The sequence below is a fragment of the Paramormyrops kingsleyae genome, chromosome 12 (genome assembly GCF_048594095.1).
Source record: "Paramormyrops kingsleyae isolate MSU_618 chromosome 12, PKINGS_0.4, whole genome shotgun sequence".
Classification (NCBI taxonomy): domain Eukaryota; kingdom Metazoa; phylum Chordata; class Actinopteri; order Osteoglossiformes; family Mormyridae; genus Paramormyrops; species Paramormyrops kingsleyae.
Window position 1 is genome coordinate 23,823,875 of NC_132808.1, and position 19,759 is coordinate 23,843,633.

At 44.7% G+C, this 19,759-nt stretch overlaps 3 protein-coding genes across 4 annotated transcripts; 1 reads left to right on the plus strand and 2 right to left on the minus strand.

Annotated features, from left to right (window-relative positions):
- Positions 1–295: 295 nt before the first annotated feature.
- LOC111849382 (eukaryotic translation initiation factor 4E-1A) lies at positions 296–6,365 on the minus strand. 2 transcript variants are annotated; one of them, XM_023822200.2, is made up of 7 exons: positions 6,215–6,365; positions 4,917–5,023; positions 4,486–4,581; positions 3,067–3,130; positions 2,107–2,220; positions 1,875–2,014; positions 296–1,293 (listed from the first exon to the last, which is right to left on the minus strand). In XM_023822200.2, exons 1-7 carry the CDS (start codon positions 6,269–6,271, stop codon positions 1,179–1,181), a joined length of 693 nt encoding a protein of 230 aa, XP_023677968.1. In that variant the 5' UTR covers positions 6,272–6,365; the 3' UTR covers positions 296–1,178. The 2 variants fall into 2 exon arrangements, with proteins under 2 accessions (XP_023677968.1, XP_023677970.1); XM_023822202.2 differs by lacking the exon at positions 6,215–6,365 and adding an exon at positions 6,087–6,199.
- A 539-nt stretch (positions 6,366–6,904) lies between these two features.
- metap1 (methionyl aminopeptidase 1) lies at positions 6,905–14,469 on the plus strand. Its single transcript, XM_023822198.2, has 11 exons — positions 6,905–7,115; positions 9,558–9,609; positions 9,768–9,877; positions 10,064–10,124; positions 10,868–10,959; positions 11,462–11,545; positions 11,630–11,768; positions 12,010–12,141; positions 12,513–12,656; positions 12,738–12,803; positions 13,122–14,469. The coding sequence occupies exons 1-11, from the start codon at positions 7,002–7,004 to the stop codon at positions 13,286–13,288; spliced, it is 1,161 nt and encodes a 386-aa protein (XP_023677966.1). The 5' UTR covers positions 6,905–7,001; the 3' UTR covers positions 13,289–14,469.
- A 452-nt stretch (positions 14,470–14,921) lies between these two features.
- On the minus strand, positions 14,922–19,662 carry adh5 (alcohol dehydrogenase 5). Its single transcript, XM_023822199.2, has 9 exons — positions 19,547–19,662; positions 18,565–18,666; positions 17,292–17,433; positions 16,881–16,968; positions 16,561–16,780; positions 15,800–16,060; positions 15,400–15,535; positions 15,136–15,274; positions 14,922–14,959 (listed from the first exon to the last, which is right to left on the minus strand). The coding sequence occupies exons 1-9, from the start codon at positions 19,562–19,564 to the stop codon at positions 14,935–14,937; spliced, it is 1,131 nt and encodes a 376-aa protein (XP_023677967.1). The 5' UTR covers positions 19,565–19,662; the 3' UTR covers positions 14,922–14,934.
- Positions 19,663–19,759: the final 97 nt, after the last annotated feature.

Consider the following 19,759-nt stretch of genomic DNA (forward strand, 5'->3'; position numbering starts at 1 on the left):
ACAATAACGAGAGCGGGCTGTTGCCAGGCGATTGTGAAAGGGGCTAAACAGAGAGCACCTGTTGTTTACATATCTTGAAGGTCAGCATCCTGATCCTGCACAACAGCTAGACGCAGCAGGCTGCGTGGCGCTTAAGGGTGTGTTCAAGTCTGCAGCAGGCTACTGGTTTGTTTAGAGCCCACAGATGACCAGTAATATGAATGTGCGTACTGCCCAGCAATTCAAATACAGATCTGAGAAGATTGGATTTTCAATTCTGACACTGAATTAAACAATAAAAACCACACACCTTGAATAAAGACAATTCACTGTACACATTTATTTACAGTCTTTTTTTACATTGCCTTAATGAGTGAAATTTAACTGAACACATTTTAATAAACACATTAAACAGAAATGCTTAAAACAGACCTTATGGTGATATGTGCAACTGTGTGAGACAAGGAATGTAATAAAGACTAAAAAAAAATTTAAAACAAAATTATATCCAGCTGCAGTAACAACATTTTCATTATAACCAAAATTATATTTTAAGAGGAAGAGGGGAAATAAATCACACCGACTATTAATTCCAAAGCCCTCTAAGATACACGTACAATAAACCAACCCTTTTAACCTTCAAAGTTAAGAAAATAAAGTCTCAACACTGTCAGAACAGCTACATAAAATAAATTAGAGTGAAACAGAGGATTACCGCAGAAAACCTTGGCGGTAAACCGTGAAAAGCGTTGGCTAATTAGAAAAGCTTCACAAAGAGTGAAAATCATCCGTCACTAAATGGATCAATACGATTTTAAAGTGAACATGGTTCTTAAATGTAGTATTTTAACACAAACTACTTTTTCAGGTTCTCTCTTTCCCCCGGAATTTAAAGTCGCCGAAAGAGACAGCCAGCCATGAAATGAGGTCATCCTTTGTTTTCCGAAGTCCTTCTTTGTTCCTGCGACATTGGCAAGAGGAGCGGAGACTACAGAAGACCCAGTGTGAAAAACTGACCAGAGAGCTTTCAACTGCGCAACTGCGAGCAGCCTGATCCTCCATGAAGGGACTTTGGTTTAACCTGGACACGGATTGTTTGACGCTATTTTGGAACCTTAAACGAGTAAAAAAAATAATAATGAAATAAAAAAGAACTTAAATTGAAAAGGTGCTGTGTTTGACAGGCTCTGGTGGCCTCCCTACACAACAAATTTGTTCTTGGTAGTGGAGCCGCTTTTTGTGGCTGTGTCTGCGTGAGACTGGTATCCGATGATCACCTTTGGTGGGACCCCCAATCTCTCCTTGTACACTCTCCTGCGTAACGGACACGGATCATTAGTGTCAAGGCGTCACATCTGGCACGTCATGCATTACTTACATTTAAACCAAAAGAATGCTTTATGCCAGGGTTATTCAACTCACGGCCCTCGAGGTCCGAGCACTCGTGGTTTTCCAGCCTTCCTTTACCTGTCAGTCAGGTGTGAAGCCTCTGACCAATCAGAATCAGTAATTATTAAACTAACTACCTGGGAGAACTGAAAACACGGCCTGGATTTGGAATCGAGGTCCAGAGTTGAAGAACCCTGCTTGCTTTATGCTAATAAGCATAAAATAAGATAGGACATTTTTGTCATTGACTGTCTACAATGAAATAGGAAATTAATAGTTAATAGTTAATTAAATAACTCTAGTACCCCATAGAATAGTGCCAGGTGTTTTTAGTACTTGTCCCTAGGGGGCGCTCAAAGGTCAACTGAAATCACTGGTCAAATGAATTTGTCCTTTCAAAGAGAATATGGACGGGTTACCATCTGGCTCACCCTAACTTCCTTTGAGAATCCAAGCGAACATTTTACGATCCTCACACCTGCCGCAGAACACCACGTCGCACTCACCCTATGTGCGTTACGGCATCTTTGTTTTCATAGTTGGTCGTCCATATTGATATTTTGTCCCCCTTTGCTCGGATGTTGACGACAGCGCCACACACGTCGTCGCTATGGTCGTCAAAGGCTTCGCCTACAAGGCACAGGAGCTGCGGGGGAAGACGGACAGCTTAAAACCGGCTGAGCTGCCTCGTGTAGGACCAGGGAGGAGCCAAAACATCCTCGGATCACGCTGACTCACGGTCTCGAGCCAGAAGCGATCGAGGTCGGCCCGCCTCTGCTGCTTCGACAGGGTGATCAGCCAGCGACCCCCCTGCTTGTTTCGCTCGTCCTCCCACATTGGCTCGATTCCGTCCTGTGCGGGGGTCACAGGCAGAGTCACGGCATTTTAAATTCCTTAAATAAAAACTCTTTGGTGAGAAAGAGTGAAAAAAAATATCAAACGGAAAAACAATTGAAATGTTGCGGCAGCTTATTGGAAAAAGTCATTCATTAGTCAACTTTATTGTCATTGTCCGCATGCACAATGAGATGAGCTAATAGGATCCCTTACAGCAAGAATAACACTTCTAAGAGTGTTAAACAAGATAGCGGAATAGAATAGTACAAGATTATAAAATAGTGGAACAATAGTGTCCTTAGTAAGGTGCAAAAGTCACACATATTCATAATGACATTGTGCATATATGCATTACCATGTAAAAGGGGTTAAATGTACCAAATCATTTTACACTTCTTCAGCTGGTTCCACGAAATAAGGAGACTATGAGTAGTGCATGACATACCATAGCTACAGCTGGTGTAACATGTCGTATCAAGTGTAAAACCTGGCGGTATCCAAGCGCACCGTCGCTATGACAAAGAGGGCTACTTGGGGCATCTTTGACCCCCTTAGAGACAGAGACCTTTGACCCTGAAACGAAACTCGGGGGCGAGCTGCTAGGTAGCCCAGACACGTACCACGGCGGGAGAGAGCGGGAGACGTGGGGGGGGGCCAAGACAATTTGTCAATGGCGGCCAATACCACAACTTTTACAAGGCCAGTAATTAATACTGTTAATGACGACAATCATCTGAGGGCTTTTCCAGAACCCAATCACATAATTATCTCATGCAAAAAAAAAAAACAAGAGGCAGAAATGCCCAAAACTCCCCTTTTAATGTATTTTAAAGCGAATTCCTCACAAACGTCAGCCCCTACCTTGAACAGGCAGTAATCACAGCCCGACATCAAGTTGCTTGACAGCTGAATGTGATTGTAGAGACTGCAAAGACAGGAGAACGAATGAACAGAACACAGGAGCCATTTCAGACAACAACTCCAGACCCAGACACCTGGGCATTACACGCACGTCTATTGCAAATGGTGACCTCACATTATCCAGAACAAAGAGATGACAATAATAAAAAAAAAGTGACGCAGTTAAAATCTTAAAATCGTTCATTTAGAAACCGCAATAAGCATCCATGTCACACATACTAAACAACAGCTGTCTGAATAATGTAAACATTTTTTTTAAAACCTGTGATGAATGTGAATTTTTTTTGGAGGATTTCCAAATGTCAATTTCTACGTTAAACTATATTAGAGAAACAAAACTGGAATAACAGCAAGTTGATGAACATCTGGTTAAATATTTTAAAATCTAACAAGGACCATGGGACCGTGGAAAACAGGGTTCAGACATCTCCCATTCAGTTCTATTCTCATATCCACCGGAGGTTAATATTTAACTAAGCTTAAGGGATGTCACAGTGTAGCAAGACCTAGATTCACGGATAAATAGAAAAAAAAAATAATGACTGAGATGTTCTTTTTAAAAAAAATAAATCTCATCACCATGGCAACAGGCTTCTGCACACAAAACAATATGTGCTTTTATTTGACCTGTAATACTGAAAACTATTAATTAAAAAAAAATAGGAAAAATGATTGAATCCTTATGTAAAACGTCATCATGTCCCACAGTAAAGGGAAACATGGGTGTTGAGTACAGGAAAATGTGAAGTCATATACAATAATCCACACCTAGCTGAAGACTTTCAAATAAAATAATAATAATTATCATCATCATCATTATCATCATCATCATCCTGATCACACAATAGGCGACATTCTCACCACACAATGTCACCTCACATCCAAGCAGATTACTGTTGCCTCACCAATGGAACAACAGAGCAAAAAGGTCAATTTCTAATAAACCTGCACTGCAGACATTATTTCTCTGTACTACTAAAAGTCATACTTACACAGGCTTTCCTTAAAATCTGAACACACCTAAACAACCAGGCTGTTCCAGGTCTTTCTATTCTAATTTTATTTAAACATCTCATTTCTATCCTCGTTCCAAGTTCAAAATCACCTGAAATGTTCAACCATATGCAGAATATATTGTAATATTTAAATATTTTGTTCTTACATTTAAATAATAATAATATAATAGATAAAAATTATCTTAAAGCCACAGTTGCCCTTTAACTGGACAAACAATAAAACAAGTACTTAATATTGCTCAAAATACATTATTTACGTCACACTTTCACCATGACGCTATCAACACCAAAGCAAACAAACAGACAGGCAAGACAAACAAACAGCAAACGAACGATCTCTTACGCCCAGAAATCCTCAACGGTGTCGAACTTGGAGATGAGCCGCAGATTGGCTTGCCAGGTTTTGCTTTTGTCGTTCTTGAAGAACCAAAGAGCCCATCTGTTTTAGAGGGAGACAGTCATTATGGCGGCGCACACTTCGAGAGAGGCTGGAATATCAACTAGTCACACACACACACACGTAAGGCCTCGGAAACACGATTAGCTGATCCCTCGTGCAAATGGAAAATGCATAAAGGTACAAACATTATCGAATTGTATCAACATCACCACAGTCTGCATAATTAATATTTAAGCACACCAATTGGGCAAATCAAATTAAGTGGTTATTCCAGGCTTTGCCCGACACTGAATCTGACACTGATCGTGGACTACCAGCATTTTGGAACACAGTGCTCCTTCAGGTGGGGTGGGGCTGCTGACAGATGGGCCCACCTGTTCTGCAGTGGGTGTTTAACGTAGTCTTCTGGGCACACGACTTCCTGGCTGGCTGCTTCGGGCTGCTTCTCTTCGTCAGAATTTTGGGAACTTAAAGTGGTTTCCTTAAAAATAAAATAAAGGTTAGAAAAAAACTCTGCTTAATTTCCACCTTTTTTTTTTTTTATAACAGCTAGATTATGAAGTTGATGTTCCTTTTGAGACTGAAAGTTCATACATCTACATAAATGTGTAATGATAAATAAGCAACCGAATTAAAAAATAAATCAATTTACGTACAAGAATAAAAGTTATACATCAGTGTGTAAAGCTTTTCCAGTTACTACAGCCAGTTTACGTTCAATCAAATTGCTTGTGGCATCAGACTTTTCAGTTCAAAGACAAATAAGCAAGAAGACATTTACATGAAAACGGGGATAATATTCTATCCATCTTATGATGAGAGACTATTAGAACATTCTGGATTGCAGGCCTCTGTCTTGTCATTTTTTCCCTTTATCTACAACTTCCTAAACTCACACATTCAGCCAGAAAGAAGTGATCCCCTCTGATTTAATTATGGCAGCTTAAAACTTCATGCCTAAGATGCTTCAAGACTAATATTAACTGCATTCTGCATACTTCACAGTAGCACTAAGTCGTGTTGCCTGAGTCGTACAGATTTGGGGCACAGCACATGGTGCCGTTTTGTGTTATTTTTATTCTCTTTTAAGTGGGGTTTCGACAATGCAACAGAAATCCATAAGGAGAAGAACCGCTTGAAAATAACCTTAAACCAATTGATAGAAGTTATTATATTTTGGTCTACTTCTAGCCTGAATTCAGATGACTAGGAACCCGCTGCGCAGACTGGCCCTTTGCCAAACATGGAGTATAAAAGTATTATTTTCTTTTTCTTGTTTTGCAGCGAGTTAATGAGCTTGACAGAAGTGTTTTGTTCTCTCCCCTGAGGGTATGCAGGCCCTGCTGGATGAAACGAGTTCAAAGTATGTAGGGGGACCTGCATCGGCGGGATGCCGCTAGCTTCAGCGCCTCTGCTGGGGCTACCCGCCACAAGCACCCCGCTCCCGGGGCTCCGCCGCCTGCCATACCGAGACACTAACGGGACAGCGACCAGCGGCTTCCCAAAGACCTGCACCGTTACGCCATCGTCAAATAAACACACACCGACACCAGGGCACTCCCCTCCATCTCTGCGACACTTCTATCGCCCAACGCTTTGCGAGAAAGGCGACAAAAAGTAAGCGGAATCCGGCGCACGACAGTCAATGTCTCAGAGGGCTGCGTTTACTCACCGGTTCCGCGGTCGCCATCTTATAGCAATCTGACTCAGTGGCCTCTGGTATGATCATAAAAGCTGATTGGCCCGAAAGAACCAATCAAACGCGGCCTACGATGGCGTCCTCTGTGCGCATGCGCACCAGCAAGTTCCTTAACCGCAACCAGGAATACAGGATACTATAAAAATGAAATTGGGTCTTAAAACAAGAAGAGCAAAGGAAATCTATCATTCTATAACATTTTAGGGGATTATAGAAAAGTGAATGGAATATTACAGAATGACGAAAATATATGACTACTTTTAAATAAAGCCATACAAACCATATATGTATTATAATGCATAATAAAAACATCGAATAACATTGTTCCTTCGAAGAAATGGGAAGATTACTTGAAGGGGTCTTTGCAAATTATGTAGATAAACTATTTGGTTGGTTTTGCCAATAAATATATTTCACACAATTTCAATTTATACAAGGCAACAAGGGTGAGCGAGAAAACAAAAGTGATCGAAGTTGCATCTGCACCGTTAGACTGTTCAGTTGTGTTGAAATCGGCCCTATTTGCCGGCCCTCTCCCGCAAACCCTGACATCCCTGGTGGGTGTCCTTATATCATTTGGAGTGACTGTATTGGGCTCATGTTCCCAACAGGCGCGGGGGGGGGGGGGCGGTGGATGCGATGAATAGGCAGCACTGAGCGGGGCGGGCGGCGTTTAGCTGGCCGAGCAGCTCTCGGTCAGTCCCTCCCCAGTGCGCACCGCCAGTCCCTCCCCCTTTCCTCGCCGTGCCGGGGTGTCAGCATGGCGGCGGTGGAGACCAGAGAGTGTGAGACGCAAGGCTGCGGCAGCGAGGCCAAGCTGCAGTGTCCGACGTGCATCAAGCTGGGTATCCAGGGCTCGTACTTCTGCTCCCAGGTACCCACGACGCCGTCTTGCACGGATCACACGCGATCGGGCGCTACGGCTTCCCCGCACACGCGTTTTCCCTGGGAACTCCTGTGTCCCGGTTCACGGCGCTGAGAGAGATCAGACATTTTATATCGACTCTGTAGTGCTTCGAGACAAAAGTTGGCCTTATACAATGAAATTCTTCTCGTTTTTCATTCACTTTTCTCCAGTTTTGTAGTGTTGTCACCCCACCTCGTTGTGGCGGTGTTCCTCAGAGAAAGTTAATGATAGGCCTCCTGACACGTTTTCTATTTTGCGAGCTAGCTGGCTAACTCCGAACTTTTCTGCACCTTTCACACGTGTCCACACGGTCTCGTGCTCCCCTACACGTTTCCACTTGCCTCTACACGTCTCCACGTGATTCTGCACGATTCCTCGCGGCTCCGTGTGATTCTACACGTCTCAACGCGCCCCTACACGTTTCCACTCTCGCACGCGTGCCGTCATACGTGTGGCTCAGGCGATCACCGTCCGCGTGTATCACCCGTCCACGCATGCCCCCTAACTTGGGCACCATAAGACGATTTCGGTAACCGGTCCATCAGAAATCAGTTCACCGATTTAAAATCCGCTTATTTGTCCTGCTAGATGCACCGTGTTGTTTAGTGTTGATTAAATATCATGTCAAATATTTGCAGATGGAGTCTTTATTGGGCCATAAAAATACAAAAGGTGGCTAATGAATTGAAGGATGTTTACATTGTAGTGCTAGATGATGATTAGAGGATGCACAATATCTCATACAGGCTAAGGTGCTAAGCTTCAGAATTTTCCATTCATCTTCCTTACAACCACTTATCCAGTACTGGTGTGTGGGGGGTGGGGCCTGGAGCCTATCCTAAGCAAAACTACACACAAGGCTGGTGTGGAACGCAAATTAGATGGGATGCCAATCCTTCACTTGGCACACACATGAATGCACTCAGCCACCGTAAAAATGGTAAGCTTCTATTAAAGATCTTAACAGTCTCTCCTCATTAAGTAACAAATCAGACTGGAAACAGAAGTTCCAGGTCATCGATATAAGCCATGTTTTCAGTAAAATGTTTCAATTCCGCTAACAGTTGTTGTGGCGTATTAGAAGTTTACTGATGTAGAGTAATGACGCTCATTTTCCTGCATCTATTCTTGGTCCAGAATGGTTTCAAGCTACTATTCATAGTTTTTTTTTGCTCATTCTGGTGCTTTCGTTGGGCGACCTGCAGATGAGGATGGCCTTAACTCTGCACTTGCCCATCAAAATCTAATGATCGCGGCTGCTCTGTGGACCCCTAGTTTCTCTTAAAGTGCCGTCTACGAGGGGCACTGTTTAAACCTCCCTCGTGGAAACCCTTCACAGGCCTAGTCTGCTCGCCACAGCTCTATGTGCTGACCTCACGCTGGTAGTGTCACCCAGTAGGGGCGTATACAGGGGCACTGGTCCCCCGCTGAAAGCTGATTGGCTCACAGAATGCCCCCTCCCCAGTCACTCACTGTTTCAAAACATATCATTGGCTAATGATAAGGTTGGCCCCCTTCAAAAATCCTAGAATCACGACTGTCACCCACAGCCCATGCTATTTTTACTCCTTGCACTGCCCATTTGACACTAGTAGATCTTACTGACAAATGTATAGCCTGGGCTCTTGCTTTACATGTCTGTCCATAAGCTTTTATTAGACATGAATAATCTGTGTTTGATAACTGAAATGCTGCTTTTAAATCTTCCAGGAGGTTTTGCCATTGTACCATTTAGCAGGGTTAGGTATTTCAGTGGCTTCGGTTGAAATATTTGAGTATGCGTGAAATAGATGTTAAAAACAGACGTAATCCCTGAAAGCCGATTCAGATGCCTGGAAGGGTCTTGCTGTTGTACCCTTAAGGGAAGTGCTCAGCTGGCTGATCCAGCTGTGTGTGGCTGGATAATAGTCATGGCTGAGCAGGCTGCTCCTGGGGTCTCGGGGACGCTTTCGAAAATGGCAGTGCAGGAGTGCACCGATCTTGGGCCTAAGGAGCAGATTGGAGTCGGAAGCAGGCCTTGCTGCTACGCGACTGGCTCTTCATGCGAACTGCCGCCGTTATCACTTTGTGTTTATGCCGACGGTCCAATTATGTAGCCTGCGGTGCATTTCATGGAGACCCTGAGAGAAGAGCTGCAATTCCGCTTAAATCCAAGATTAGCAAGAGTCTCACTGTCACTGCTAGTGAACTTTGCAATAGCTAGTGAAGCACTGCTTTTAAATTAAATGCTACTATTTTTTTGTAGGGGTGCAAAAAATGGATCTATCGGCCTTACCATCTATGAACATGAGATAGCGCTCCGTACATAGCATGTATGGTCCATGCAGGTCACATGTTAGCTGTTTCGTCTCTCAGAATAAACCAGTTATTGTGGTTTAAAAAATATATATTTTTGTGTTCCTCTTCTAGGAGTGCTTCAAGGGAAGTTGGGCCACCCACAAGCTGCTGCACAAAAAAGCAAGTATGTGTTTTTTGTGAATAATCAGCTTGTTTACTTTTTGTCCAATCTAATTTAACTGCGAAACGCTTGTTGTGTTGAGTGTCTTCGTCACTGGCTGGTATGACATAATCCTGGCTGGTCTTCTAACTGGTGTCTTTTTCTTCTGTTTTTGATCGCAGAGGAAGACAAGACCAAAGAAGATGCCAAGAAGAAAGTTGAGAACGATATTGATACGGACCCCTGGCCAGGCTACCGTTACACCGGAAAGCTGCGGCCGCACTACCCCTTGGTAGGCCTTCCCCAAGAAGGACTGTGACGTGACTGTTGTGGGAATAGAACTGTAGTGTGGGATGCTGGTTATTTCACTGACATGCTCTGGAGTGAAGTTCACTCTTTGACTGATGGCTTTTGCTGAGGTTGGTCTCTCTTCCTGCTCGTATCCCTCCCTCTATCCCTGTCTTTCTTTCTCTCTCAGACCCCAATGAGGCCTGTTCCAGAGAATATCCAGAGGCCGGATTATGCTGATCACCCACTAGGTAACTGCTGCGTGTTCTTAGCTTGATATGGCTGCCAATTCAAGCTAAGCTTATGTGGTGCTGCCTCCTTCAGCACCGGAAGAGTATTGCAGGATGAGTATGGCTTTGAAGAAACATCAGTCAATCTCGTCTAGAAAGTCGACCATGTGTCTAAGCATGCTTTACGGCACAGTGTGCTGTTATCGAGGTCCAAAAGTGCCGGAGCAGCTGTGGTCTCCAGGAAGCTTTTAAAGCTTTCTATTTTCACCATGGAAGTCATTGTTTAGTGTTTGTTCCTTTGCTAAGTTGCATTAGCATCTAATGCATTAGCAGCCATATAAATAACTATTAGCATAGCGGGCCTTAATTATTTCAGGCTACTGTGTACACCTTGACACCTGCAGAGCTCCAAGAAAGCTTGCTACATCCCCCAGGCTAAGCTCTGCATACATGAGGATTCTGCTCTAGTCATTATGTCAGTTTTCCACTTTTCTTATCTCTCAGCCCACACGTCTGGGATTAGATGGGTGTTTTTTTTTTTTTTTGTTGCCATGTTTGTTTGTTTGGAAGTGATGCTGTGTGGTGAGGAACATTTTTTTTTCAGTATTTTTATTGGCAGCGGTGTCTGCAGTTTCAGAAGATTGTGAAAATGACTGACCTATACACCAGTTTACCTCATGACAATGTTTGGGTTTTGGATCAGATCTGACTCTGGAAAAAGTGAAGCAAAAATGCTTTCTGTCTTCATTTTGGTGTCATTCCAGGAATGTCTGAACTGGAGCAGACTTTGAAGGGGACCTCTCAGATACGGATTCTGTCTCCTGAAGACATTGAAGGGATGAGAATCGTGTGTAAAGTATGTCTGTCTCCCCACCTTGTCATTTTTATAAAAATCTCAATCTCTTTCAAAATTCCTGTCATCTGGACCCTCATCTACCATCTAGTGGAGTAAATGCACCGTGACTGGTTCAGCACAGGTCACATGTACCTGGATCAGACATTATGTAACCATGTGTAACAATGCATATTACAACTATGACCTGAATAGAGTATCCCTGAATTGGATCATCTCTGGGCAATAATACCAGCTTAAAATGGGACTTGGGTTCTTTGGGTTCTGTCATGGGGCAGATGGGGTCTGGCTGGCCATCCATCTGCAGAACATGAAAGGGCTGACGGCTTTGATGGAGTTATATTTTGGCTGTTGCATTGTATTTTTTAGATTAGAGATCATAATTTAAATAGTTGAACGTGAATATGACTATGGTTGTGATGTGATTATTTTGCTGCCATTGGGTGCAACTGTTGCCCGTCGATGGTTGGCTGCGTGTGGTCACCATCGTTATTGATACCTGCAGCTGGCCCGAGAAGTGCTCGATGTCGCCGCCCTGATGGTCAAGCCAGGCATGACGACAGAGGAGATTGACCATGCTGTGCATCTGGTGGGATATCCGACACTCTGCTGAACCCCCCCATTCCACCAAAGACGCCAATAACCAGTAACCTCCCTCCCATTCCCCCTGCAGGCTTGCACTGCCCGGAATTGCTACCCTTCCCCTCTGAATTACTACAATTTCCCCAAGTCTTGCTGCACGTCTGTCAATGAGGTCATCTGCCATGGGATCCCGGACAGGAGGCCCCTCCAAGAGGGAGACATCCTCAACGGTCAGAAATCGAACCCTGTGCTGATGACAGAAACCATAATTTCCCAAAATGCTTTGCTTTAGCACTGTTCAACAAAGCCTTATACTTTTCTTTCCTCCACATTTTGCCCATTGGGGAAATATTATGGGATGTTTCGTTCTTTTTCCCTCCCTCGAGATGAAGCAACTTTTGTGACACACACGTATATTGGTCGCACTCTCCGTTACTAAGAGAAGCATCTACTGTCCTGTTTCCCATTCAGTGGACATCACCGTTTACCGCAACGGTTACCACGGTGACCTCAACGAAACTTTCTACATCGGGGAAGTTGACGAGGGGGCCAGGAAGCTAGTTCAGACCACTTTCGAATGCCTTATGCAAGCCATCGACTCGGGTAAGGGTAGGAGTTTACTAACACACTTAAGTTACCTGGGAGCAGTTTGGTCGCTATAAATTCTGCTAATCTTACACCGTGCTTCCTAAGCGTCTGGAGGTATAGAGGCTGCTGTGTTGTATCATGTGTTGCCATAGCCACAAAGATGATGGCTTCCACTGCTAGGAGAGAATTAAGTGCCTTTGTCAGCAAAGTAAAAATGACAGCACTCTCTGAATGTACTGAGCTTTTAAAGACATTTGGCTGTGGTACCAGGCTAACTCCAGCCAGGTGTATGGGATTCCTTTTTACGTCATAATTAATGTCTGTGATGTAACCCCATCATCGCCATGGCAGCGACCTCTGACCCCTTTCTCCATTTCCTCCTGCAGTGAAACCAGGTGTCCGTTACAGGGAGCTGGGTAACATCATTCAGAAGCACGCCCAGGCCAACGGCTTCTCCGTGGTGCGGAGCTACTGTGGCCACGGCATCCACAAGCTTTTCCACACAGCCCCCAACGTGCCACACTATGCCAGTGAGTGGCGCCGCCCTAGTGGCCACCTCTCCTCCTCCTTGTTGTTGTTAACCAGACTATCCTCTTCTGTCCTATCTACAGAAAACAAAGCAGTGGGGGTGATGAAGCCAGGCCATGTTTTTACCATCGAGCCGATGATATGTGAAGGTAAGGAAGGGCGCCCTCTGTTGTTGGTGCAATGCAGTTACATGCTGGGTGACTTGTGTAGTTCAGGACCAGGTTGTCAGGTGAAAAGATTTTATAGCTCTGTGGCGATGTTTCATTAAAGAACTCCAGTAGTCTAGCTCATAACCTGTTGGTTTTTGTTCTTGTTTTATTCCAAATACTTGATTTTATTAGATTTTGCTCAATAGACTAAAGAGCAAAAAGTTTGTCTGGGATTTGTGTGGTTCTGCGTGTGTTGCTGTCCGTTGATGTTCATCTCCAATGGCCTCCAACCTCGCCCCCCCTCTCTGTGCCCCGCAGGCGGCTGGCAGGACGAGACGTGGCCTGATAGCTGGACGGCCGTGACGCGGGACGGCCGGCGCTCTGCACAGTTCGAGCACACCCTGCTGGTGACGGAGACGGGCTGCGACATCCTGACGCGAAGGCTTGACGACAATGGGCGGCCCCATTTCATGAGCCAGATATAGAGCGAAGCTGTCCCCCCCCCCTCACAACCACACACACAGTAGTGAGGGAGCCAAGTTTGTCTAATCATCAACCCCTTGATCATCCCTCATTTTCCCATGACATTTTTTTTCCTGGCTTGTTTTTACCCCATGGAAACATCTGGAATTGGGTTAATTGAAACAAGCTGCAGAAGGCGCACTCTTAAAATGCTGGAGCTTGTGAAATATACGATAAAGGGTCATTCTGGTGGCCTCCCTGCCACTAGGGGGTGCCAGTCGTGGGTGTCATGTACTCTGTGGATACATACTGACATTTCCCTCCCCTGCCTGTGTTATACGAGTATCAGCTGGAGCTGCAGCACAGTCAGGGCTGTCTCATGTATAGTTCAGACAAATTCACTGTCAAAGTGCAGATCCTCTCCTGTCCCCCCCCCCCCACCCCCTTCGTAGAGGTGCTGAAACGCATCGTAGCTCATTCAGCCGAGACCAGTTTAAGCTGCTTGGCTGTTGACTGATGGTAATGAAAGTACACATGAAGTAGTTTTAATGAAATAGCACTGTACATGGATACCTGCAGTGTTTTTTAGATGTAGTTGTGCCATCATCTTGTTTTTTTGTTGCAGATTTTATTCGAAATGCTGAAAAATCAGACTTGGCACCCTGTGTGTACCTCCGGCTGGTTTCTAACAGTGTTCAACCCAAAGATCTTGTCTTGGAACCAGGCTTCTAGTATCTCCTCGGAAGGGTGCCTCACTGTTTCACCTTGCACGTTTCCTTTGATTGTCAGTACTGTTTTTTTTTTTCCTGTCCCGTATCATGTGATCTACACCCAACCAATCGGATTACTGTGTGCCCTTGTCCTAATGTTGCCAGATCCATAATGCTGAAACAAATGTCTTACAGTCCCCAGAACTACTTTTATGTGACGTTCAGGGGGAAAAGATGGCTTACACCACCACATTGTAACAATGCTGCAGTGTATGGTGCTTTGTAATGTGGGAGTGCTGTACTTTTTTTATGCTTAACTTTCAAGTGATCCCAGTGCGGATCGGTGGTTGTCAGTGCTATGGTCACATGTTTATGTGTAAGTGAGAGATTGTGGAAGGTCCACTTCCACTTGCTTCACTGTGATTGGCTGAGCCCATTCACTCGATTGGATTGTCATTAAAATGCGATTTGTCCACCTGGGACAGTGCAGTAGATCATAACGCCTCTTGTTTTTCGGTTCATCTCACAACTGGGTGAACATAACTTTGGCAAAGTAAAAATATTTTGTAATTCTTTAGTTTAAGACAGTTAAATTTCTCTGTGGGAAATACGTTTCTTGGGCACTTGTGTTGAATTAGCCAGTTAGAACATGTTCTCTATCCAGAATTACAGTCCGTAGAAATGATCTTTTCACAACATGGACTTGGTTCTTAATTTAAAGAAATGTATAATCGGTTACCTGACAACCCTCTCTTATACTCTTAATTAAGCCATACAGTGGGGGAAAAAATGAAGCAGGCTCTAATTTCAAACGGTTTTAATTATCCTAGTACGCGGAGACACGCTTTCAGCGTTAATGCAACTGCTGATTACCAACAAGATCAGGTCTTTAAGCTGTGGGAAGTGCATGGAGCCGAGAACAGCTAGGTCTTCAGGCAGCGGGGGAACCGACAGGGGCTTCAGAACTTCAGAACAGTCCGAATGCTGCAAGACAAACAAAGCCTTGCATTCATAACTACTTTACCATTTCAATGTAACGTGCCAAAAACATCCAGCCTTTTCATCAAATCCTAAACCAAAGACTCAAACTACTTCCTTCGTTGACTGTGAGCACAATTTCACGTGTTATACAGCTTCAAATGTAACACTGGAGATCTTACCTCTTACCAGCATGCATGAGGTCAAAGCCCTCATTTATCTGATCAAAGGGCAACGTGTGGGTCACAAACTCATCCACCTTCAGCTTCTTGGCCATATAATCGTCCACCAGCTTTGGAACACTTTCCACACTCTTCCATCCTACAGAAAAAGTAATAATCTAGTCAACAAAACCAGCCAAAGACCTAGTGTCAGTAGCACGACATCCAACTACAGCCAACGTCAACGGAACATCCCATAATACACGCGCGTACGCAGAAGCTCACCTCCAAACGCTGTTCCCTTCCAAGTACGCCCCGTGACCAGCTGGAAGGGGCGTGTTGATATCTCCTGTCCCGCACCGGCCACCCCGATGATGACACTGGTACCCCAGCCTTTGTGACAGGCTTCCAAAGCAGCTCTCTAGACAAAGAAAACAGCAAATGAACAAACCAGAATTTAAACTCAGGCTTAATATTTAAGCCAGAAAAAGCACAGTCCAAGTTTAATATATCTGCTACTCTGGTAAGAGTGAGATCAAGCCACAATTTGCTGATGCATTGTTAAAGTCTCCTTTTGTAAATAGGTGAACATTTTAAAGAATTTTCACAAGAAATACATGAGAAAAAAATGCACAACCTACATTGATTTCCTGATGATCAGTAGGAAAAGTGCATTATAGCTCACCATAATCCCAACATTGCCAATGCACTCAAAGGAATAGTCCACCCCTCCGTCGGTCATCTCCACAAGAACCTCCTGGATGGGCTTCTTGTGGTCCTTGGGGTTCACACAGTCCGTGACTCCGAATTCTTTGGCCTTCTCGAACTTATCCGTGTTGATGTCAATGCCGATGATGCGGGCCGCCCCGGCCGACTTGCACCCCATGACGACGGCCAGACCCACGGCGCCTAGGCCGAACACGGCACAAGTGGAGCCTGGCTCCACCTAAAGGTGAAGAGGCGCCATGACACCACAGCACAAAGGACAAGGATTACACCAACACTATTACACTATTAATCAGCACCAGAACTTAAGAAATGTTGATGCCACATGAAAAAATATGTAGCAAGAAGCCTTTGGGCTGATACACTTTGGCATAAATTACCAAGGTCCATGGAGAGAAGCTTCTAGTGACCAAGTGTTAAAGGGACTCACACTTAATCTGGGGCCACTAGCTAAGAGAGCATCAGCTCTAACTGGCCATTTTTTTGTGGAAAGATAAACGAGAGAGATAAAAATTATATACAAATCAGCACTGCTGCTGGTGATGAAAAATACAGAGTTTGCTGACACTAATTAGCGGAATGAGATTACATAATTTTTTTAATTCTCTGCAGGCCAGAGAATAAAAAGATCGATCTGTGGACTAGATTGAATAATATTAGAAACATGTCAGGATGTGTATAAAACAATCGCGGTACTCTGAGACCCCCTTCCCGTCTCACCTTGGCGGTGTTGAGGGCAGCGCCGTAACCCGTGGAGATGCCACAGCCCAGCAGGCAGACCCTGTCCATGGGGGCCTTCTCGTCCACCTTGGCCATGGAGATGTCTGCCACCACCGTGTACTCGGAGAAGGTGCTGGTGCCCATGAAGTGGAAGAGCTGCTTGCCTTTGCAGGTGAACCTGGACGTCTTGTCGGGCATCAGACCCTGACCCTGGGTCACCCTAGAGAATGAAAAGGTCAAGGGTCAAGCAGACACCCGCAGTTATATTATATAATAGTCTCTACTGTAGCTAGGGAACCATCTGAATTCTGACTGGTTACCTAATCTTCTGGCAGAGGTTGGTCTTGGGGTTTTTACAGAACTTGCATTCTCCACACTGTGGCACATACAGCGGTATGACCACGTCCCCTGAAGAGAGAAAAATATCCACTTAACAACACTGTTAACTATCTATTTAACACCAGTTAACTCACTGGAAACAACTCATATTTAGTTTTAAATTTAGCTACTTTTTGTCAAGTTTGTAGCCTTGACCATCACTTAACTTGTTGCACTGTAACATTTTGGCCAAGATCAAGGGTAGCATCTGTTACGATCGCTTTATTTTTCAATATTCTATTCTAAAAAGTCACAGAGCTTTTTTGGACACATACAACAGCAACATCTAGAGATATTTTAACAACCGAAAAAAGCTCACTCTGGCAACCCCCCCCCCCCCATCACCGCCTCACCTGGCTTAAACTTGGTGACCCCCTCTCCGACGCTCTCCACGGTCCCGGCACCTTCATGGCCCAGGATGACCGGGAAGAGCCCCTCTGGGTCGGCGCCGCTCAGAGTGTAGGCGTCCGTGTGGCACACGCCCGTCGCAAACAGCTGCAGAGATTACGGCAAAGGGCCGGCATTCATGCCCAGCTCCGAACACCCACCCACCCGAGAACCTCCCATCCTATAAATGCTACACCTATCCAGAATCTGCCCAGTAGGGGGCAGTGTCCAAAGCATGGTAATGTCCAGAAGGCTGATACTCAAACTAAAAGCATGTAGATACCCAAAATTATGCAGGACCACGAGTAAATCCAGGATTTTTAACGTAGGGAGCGCAAAAGACATCGGAATTTGTACAGAGGTGCAAACCTTATTAGCTAATATGTTTTGAATCAGTGAGAGACAGAGGAGCGGACAGACCTGGGGCCAGTCAGCGATTAGCTGGGGACAGTACCTCTGTAGCGCTGGTCCTATATAAACCTCTGTGAACAACATGCCTAATTTCAGTCTTCATTTTAAAGTTTCTTCACAAACACTGTCCATGTTACTGTAGAAAAAGGAGCTGAAGAAGGTAGTTCAACAATTTAATGCACAAGTAAATAGACACAAAAAAACTGCGCAGAACACACTCTTCGGTTACATATTTTGCTAACTATGATATGTGGTGCATGGGGCTATATCTGTTACTTTCAATATGCTACATGTTAACACAGAGGGGGAAAAGGAGTGTATGAAATTGCAGCAGCAGTTTTGCAGCTGTGGAACGGGACATGAAGGAACCCCACAGCTGCTCTATTAAATCCTGACAGAAAGCAAAACGCTCATGGGAGTTGTACTTACGCAAAAATGTTCTGAGGGCAGAATGAAAACTGATTGGTGAAATCAACTTGAGGAGGCGGGACCAACCAATCAGATGTCTTGGTCCCACCTCCTCTACAATCTGATTGGTTATCTGTCTGAACATGAATGAATGAATCATTTTTCGTTCTGCCCACAAAACATTTTTGTGTAAGTAAAATTACCACAAGCAAGTAAAACCAGGACGGGGAAACACTGCAGGATATTCACTCTGCTGCCTCCCACTGCCACATAATTAACCCACATTGCTGCTTCACCAGCCAAGAAGCACGCCTTCAGTTTGATACGGGCCACCACCGGATCGCAAGCTCCTTCGTGCACTGGCTCCGTGTTCATTGACAAAACGTGGAAGTCGGTGATCTCCTGGAGGGTTGCCGTTACCTTGATGCGGACTTCGTGGGCCTTAGGTGGGGCCACCTCCACGTCCTCGATGGACAAAGGCTTCCCTGCCTCCCAGGCCACAGCAGCCCGGCACTTGATCACCTGTTTGTCAATACACAGGATTGCAATTTGTTGTCGTTCAGTGACATCTGGAACCTGGGTCAGTCGAGCCGATGGGGAGCATAGGGGAGACTTGCCACCCAATTTCACTTCAGACGGGGGGCTGGCAGGTAATTCGAGCTACCTTGTCAGAGTGGCATTCACCACAAAAATCAAACAAATCCGAGGAAATCTGAGATCTTGCCCATTGATGCAACCTGCACAGATGCTCTAACTTCACAGAGGACTTTTGGAGTCTTGTAAGCGGTGAACTTCGTATGGTTAATATGTCGGCGTGATCAGGAGACTAAACCTCGGAGGTTGATGTTTCACAAACTCAGCTGCCTCGACGTTAATACCCGCGTGTTAACGGTACAGCGTCCTACTTTCTGAAAAGCAACAGCAAAAAAAACGCAAAATAATTTCGGGAATAACTGCATCCATGCAAAACTGCAACTTGCAGCCATTAATGAAAAGCGTGCGGTTCCTGGGGGAAAAACGTCTGTGCAGTTCCGCTAAATGCGACACGTATCTCCGAGAAAATGATTAATTAAACCCTAAGATTTGAGTAAAAGGTTTGCCACCTCTCTGAAACCGATTATTTTTGTAAAAGTGAGGATGAAGTTAAGTTAACAATTACATAGCGCCATTGCAAGCCAAGCACACCAACACCCAGACTCACGTTTCTTTGTATAAAATTTGAAGTCCAACTTTCAGGTCAACGTCCATTAAGAAGGAAAGAAAAACTAAATATACAGCAATGCTGAACATGAAACTCACAGAACAGATAATATACTATAATGTGTATAATATGCATATTATCGTTAGGGCGGCGTACGCGTTAACGGCATGAAGTAATATTTAAAACAATGATCATGCTTACTTTCCCTGCTGTGTCCATATTCGTATCCCACTGCGGAACAGCGAGCGTGTACGACCCAGGAATATGAATAAGCAGCTGTCATCCAATCACAAGTAATTTTCAGCCAATCATCACGCAGAGGTGTCACCTCGTGTTATAGTTTGTAGCGTGCGGCCAATCAGAGTAGGATAAAATACATTGGGCGGTGCTACTGTGTCAAATTTCAGTTACTTT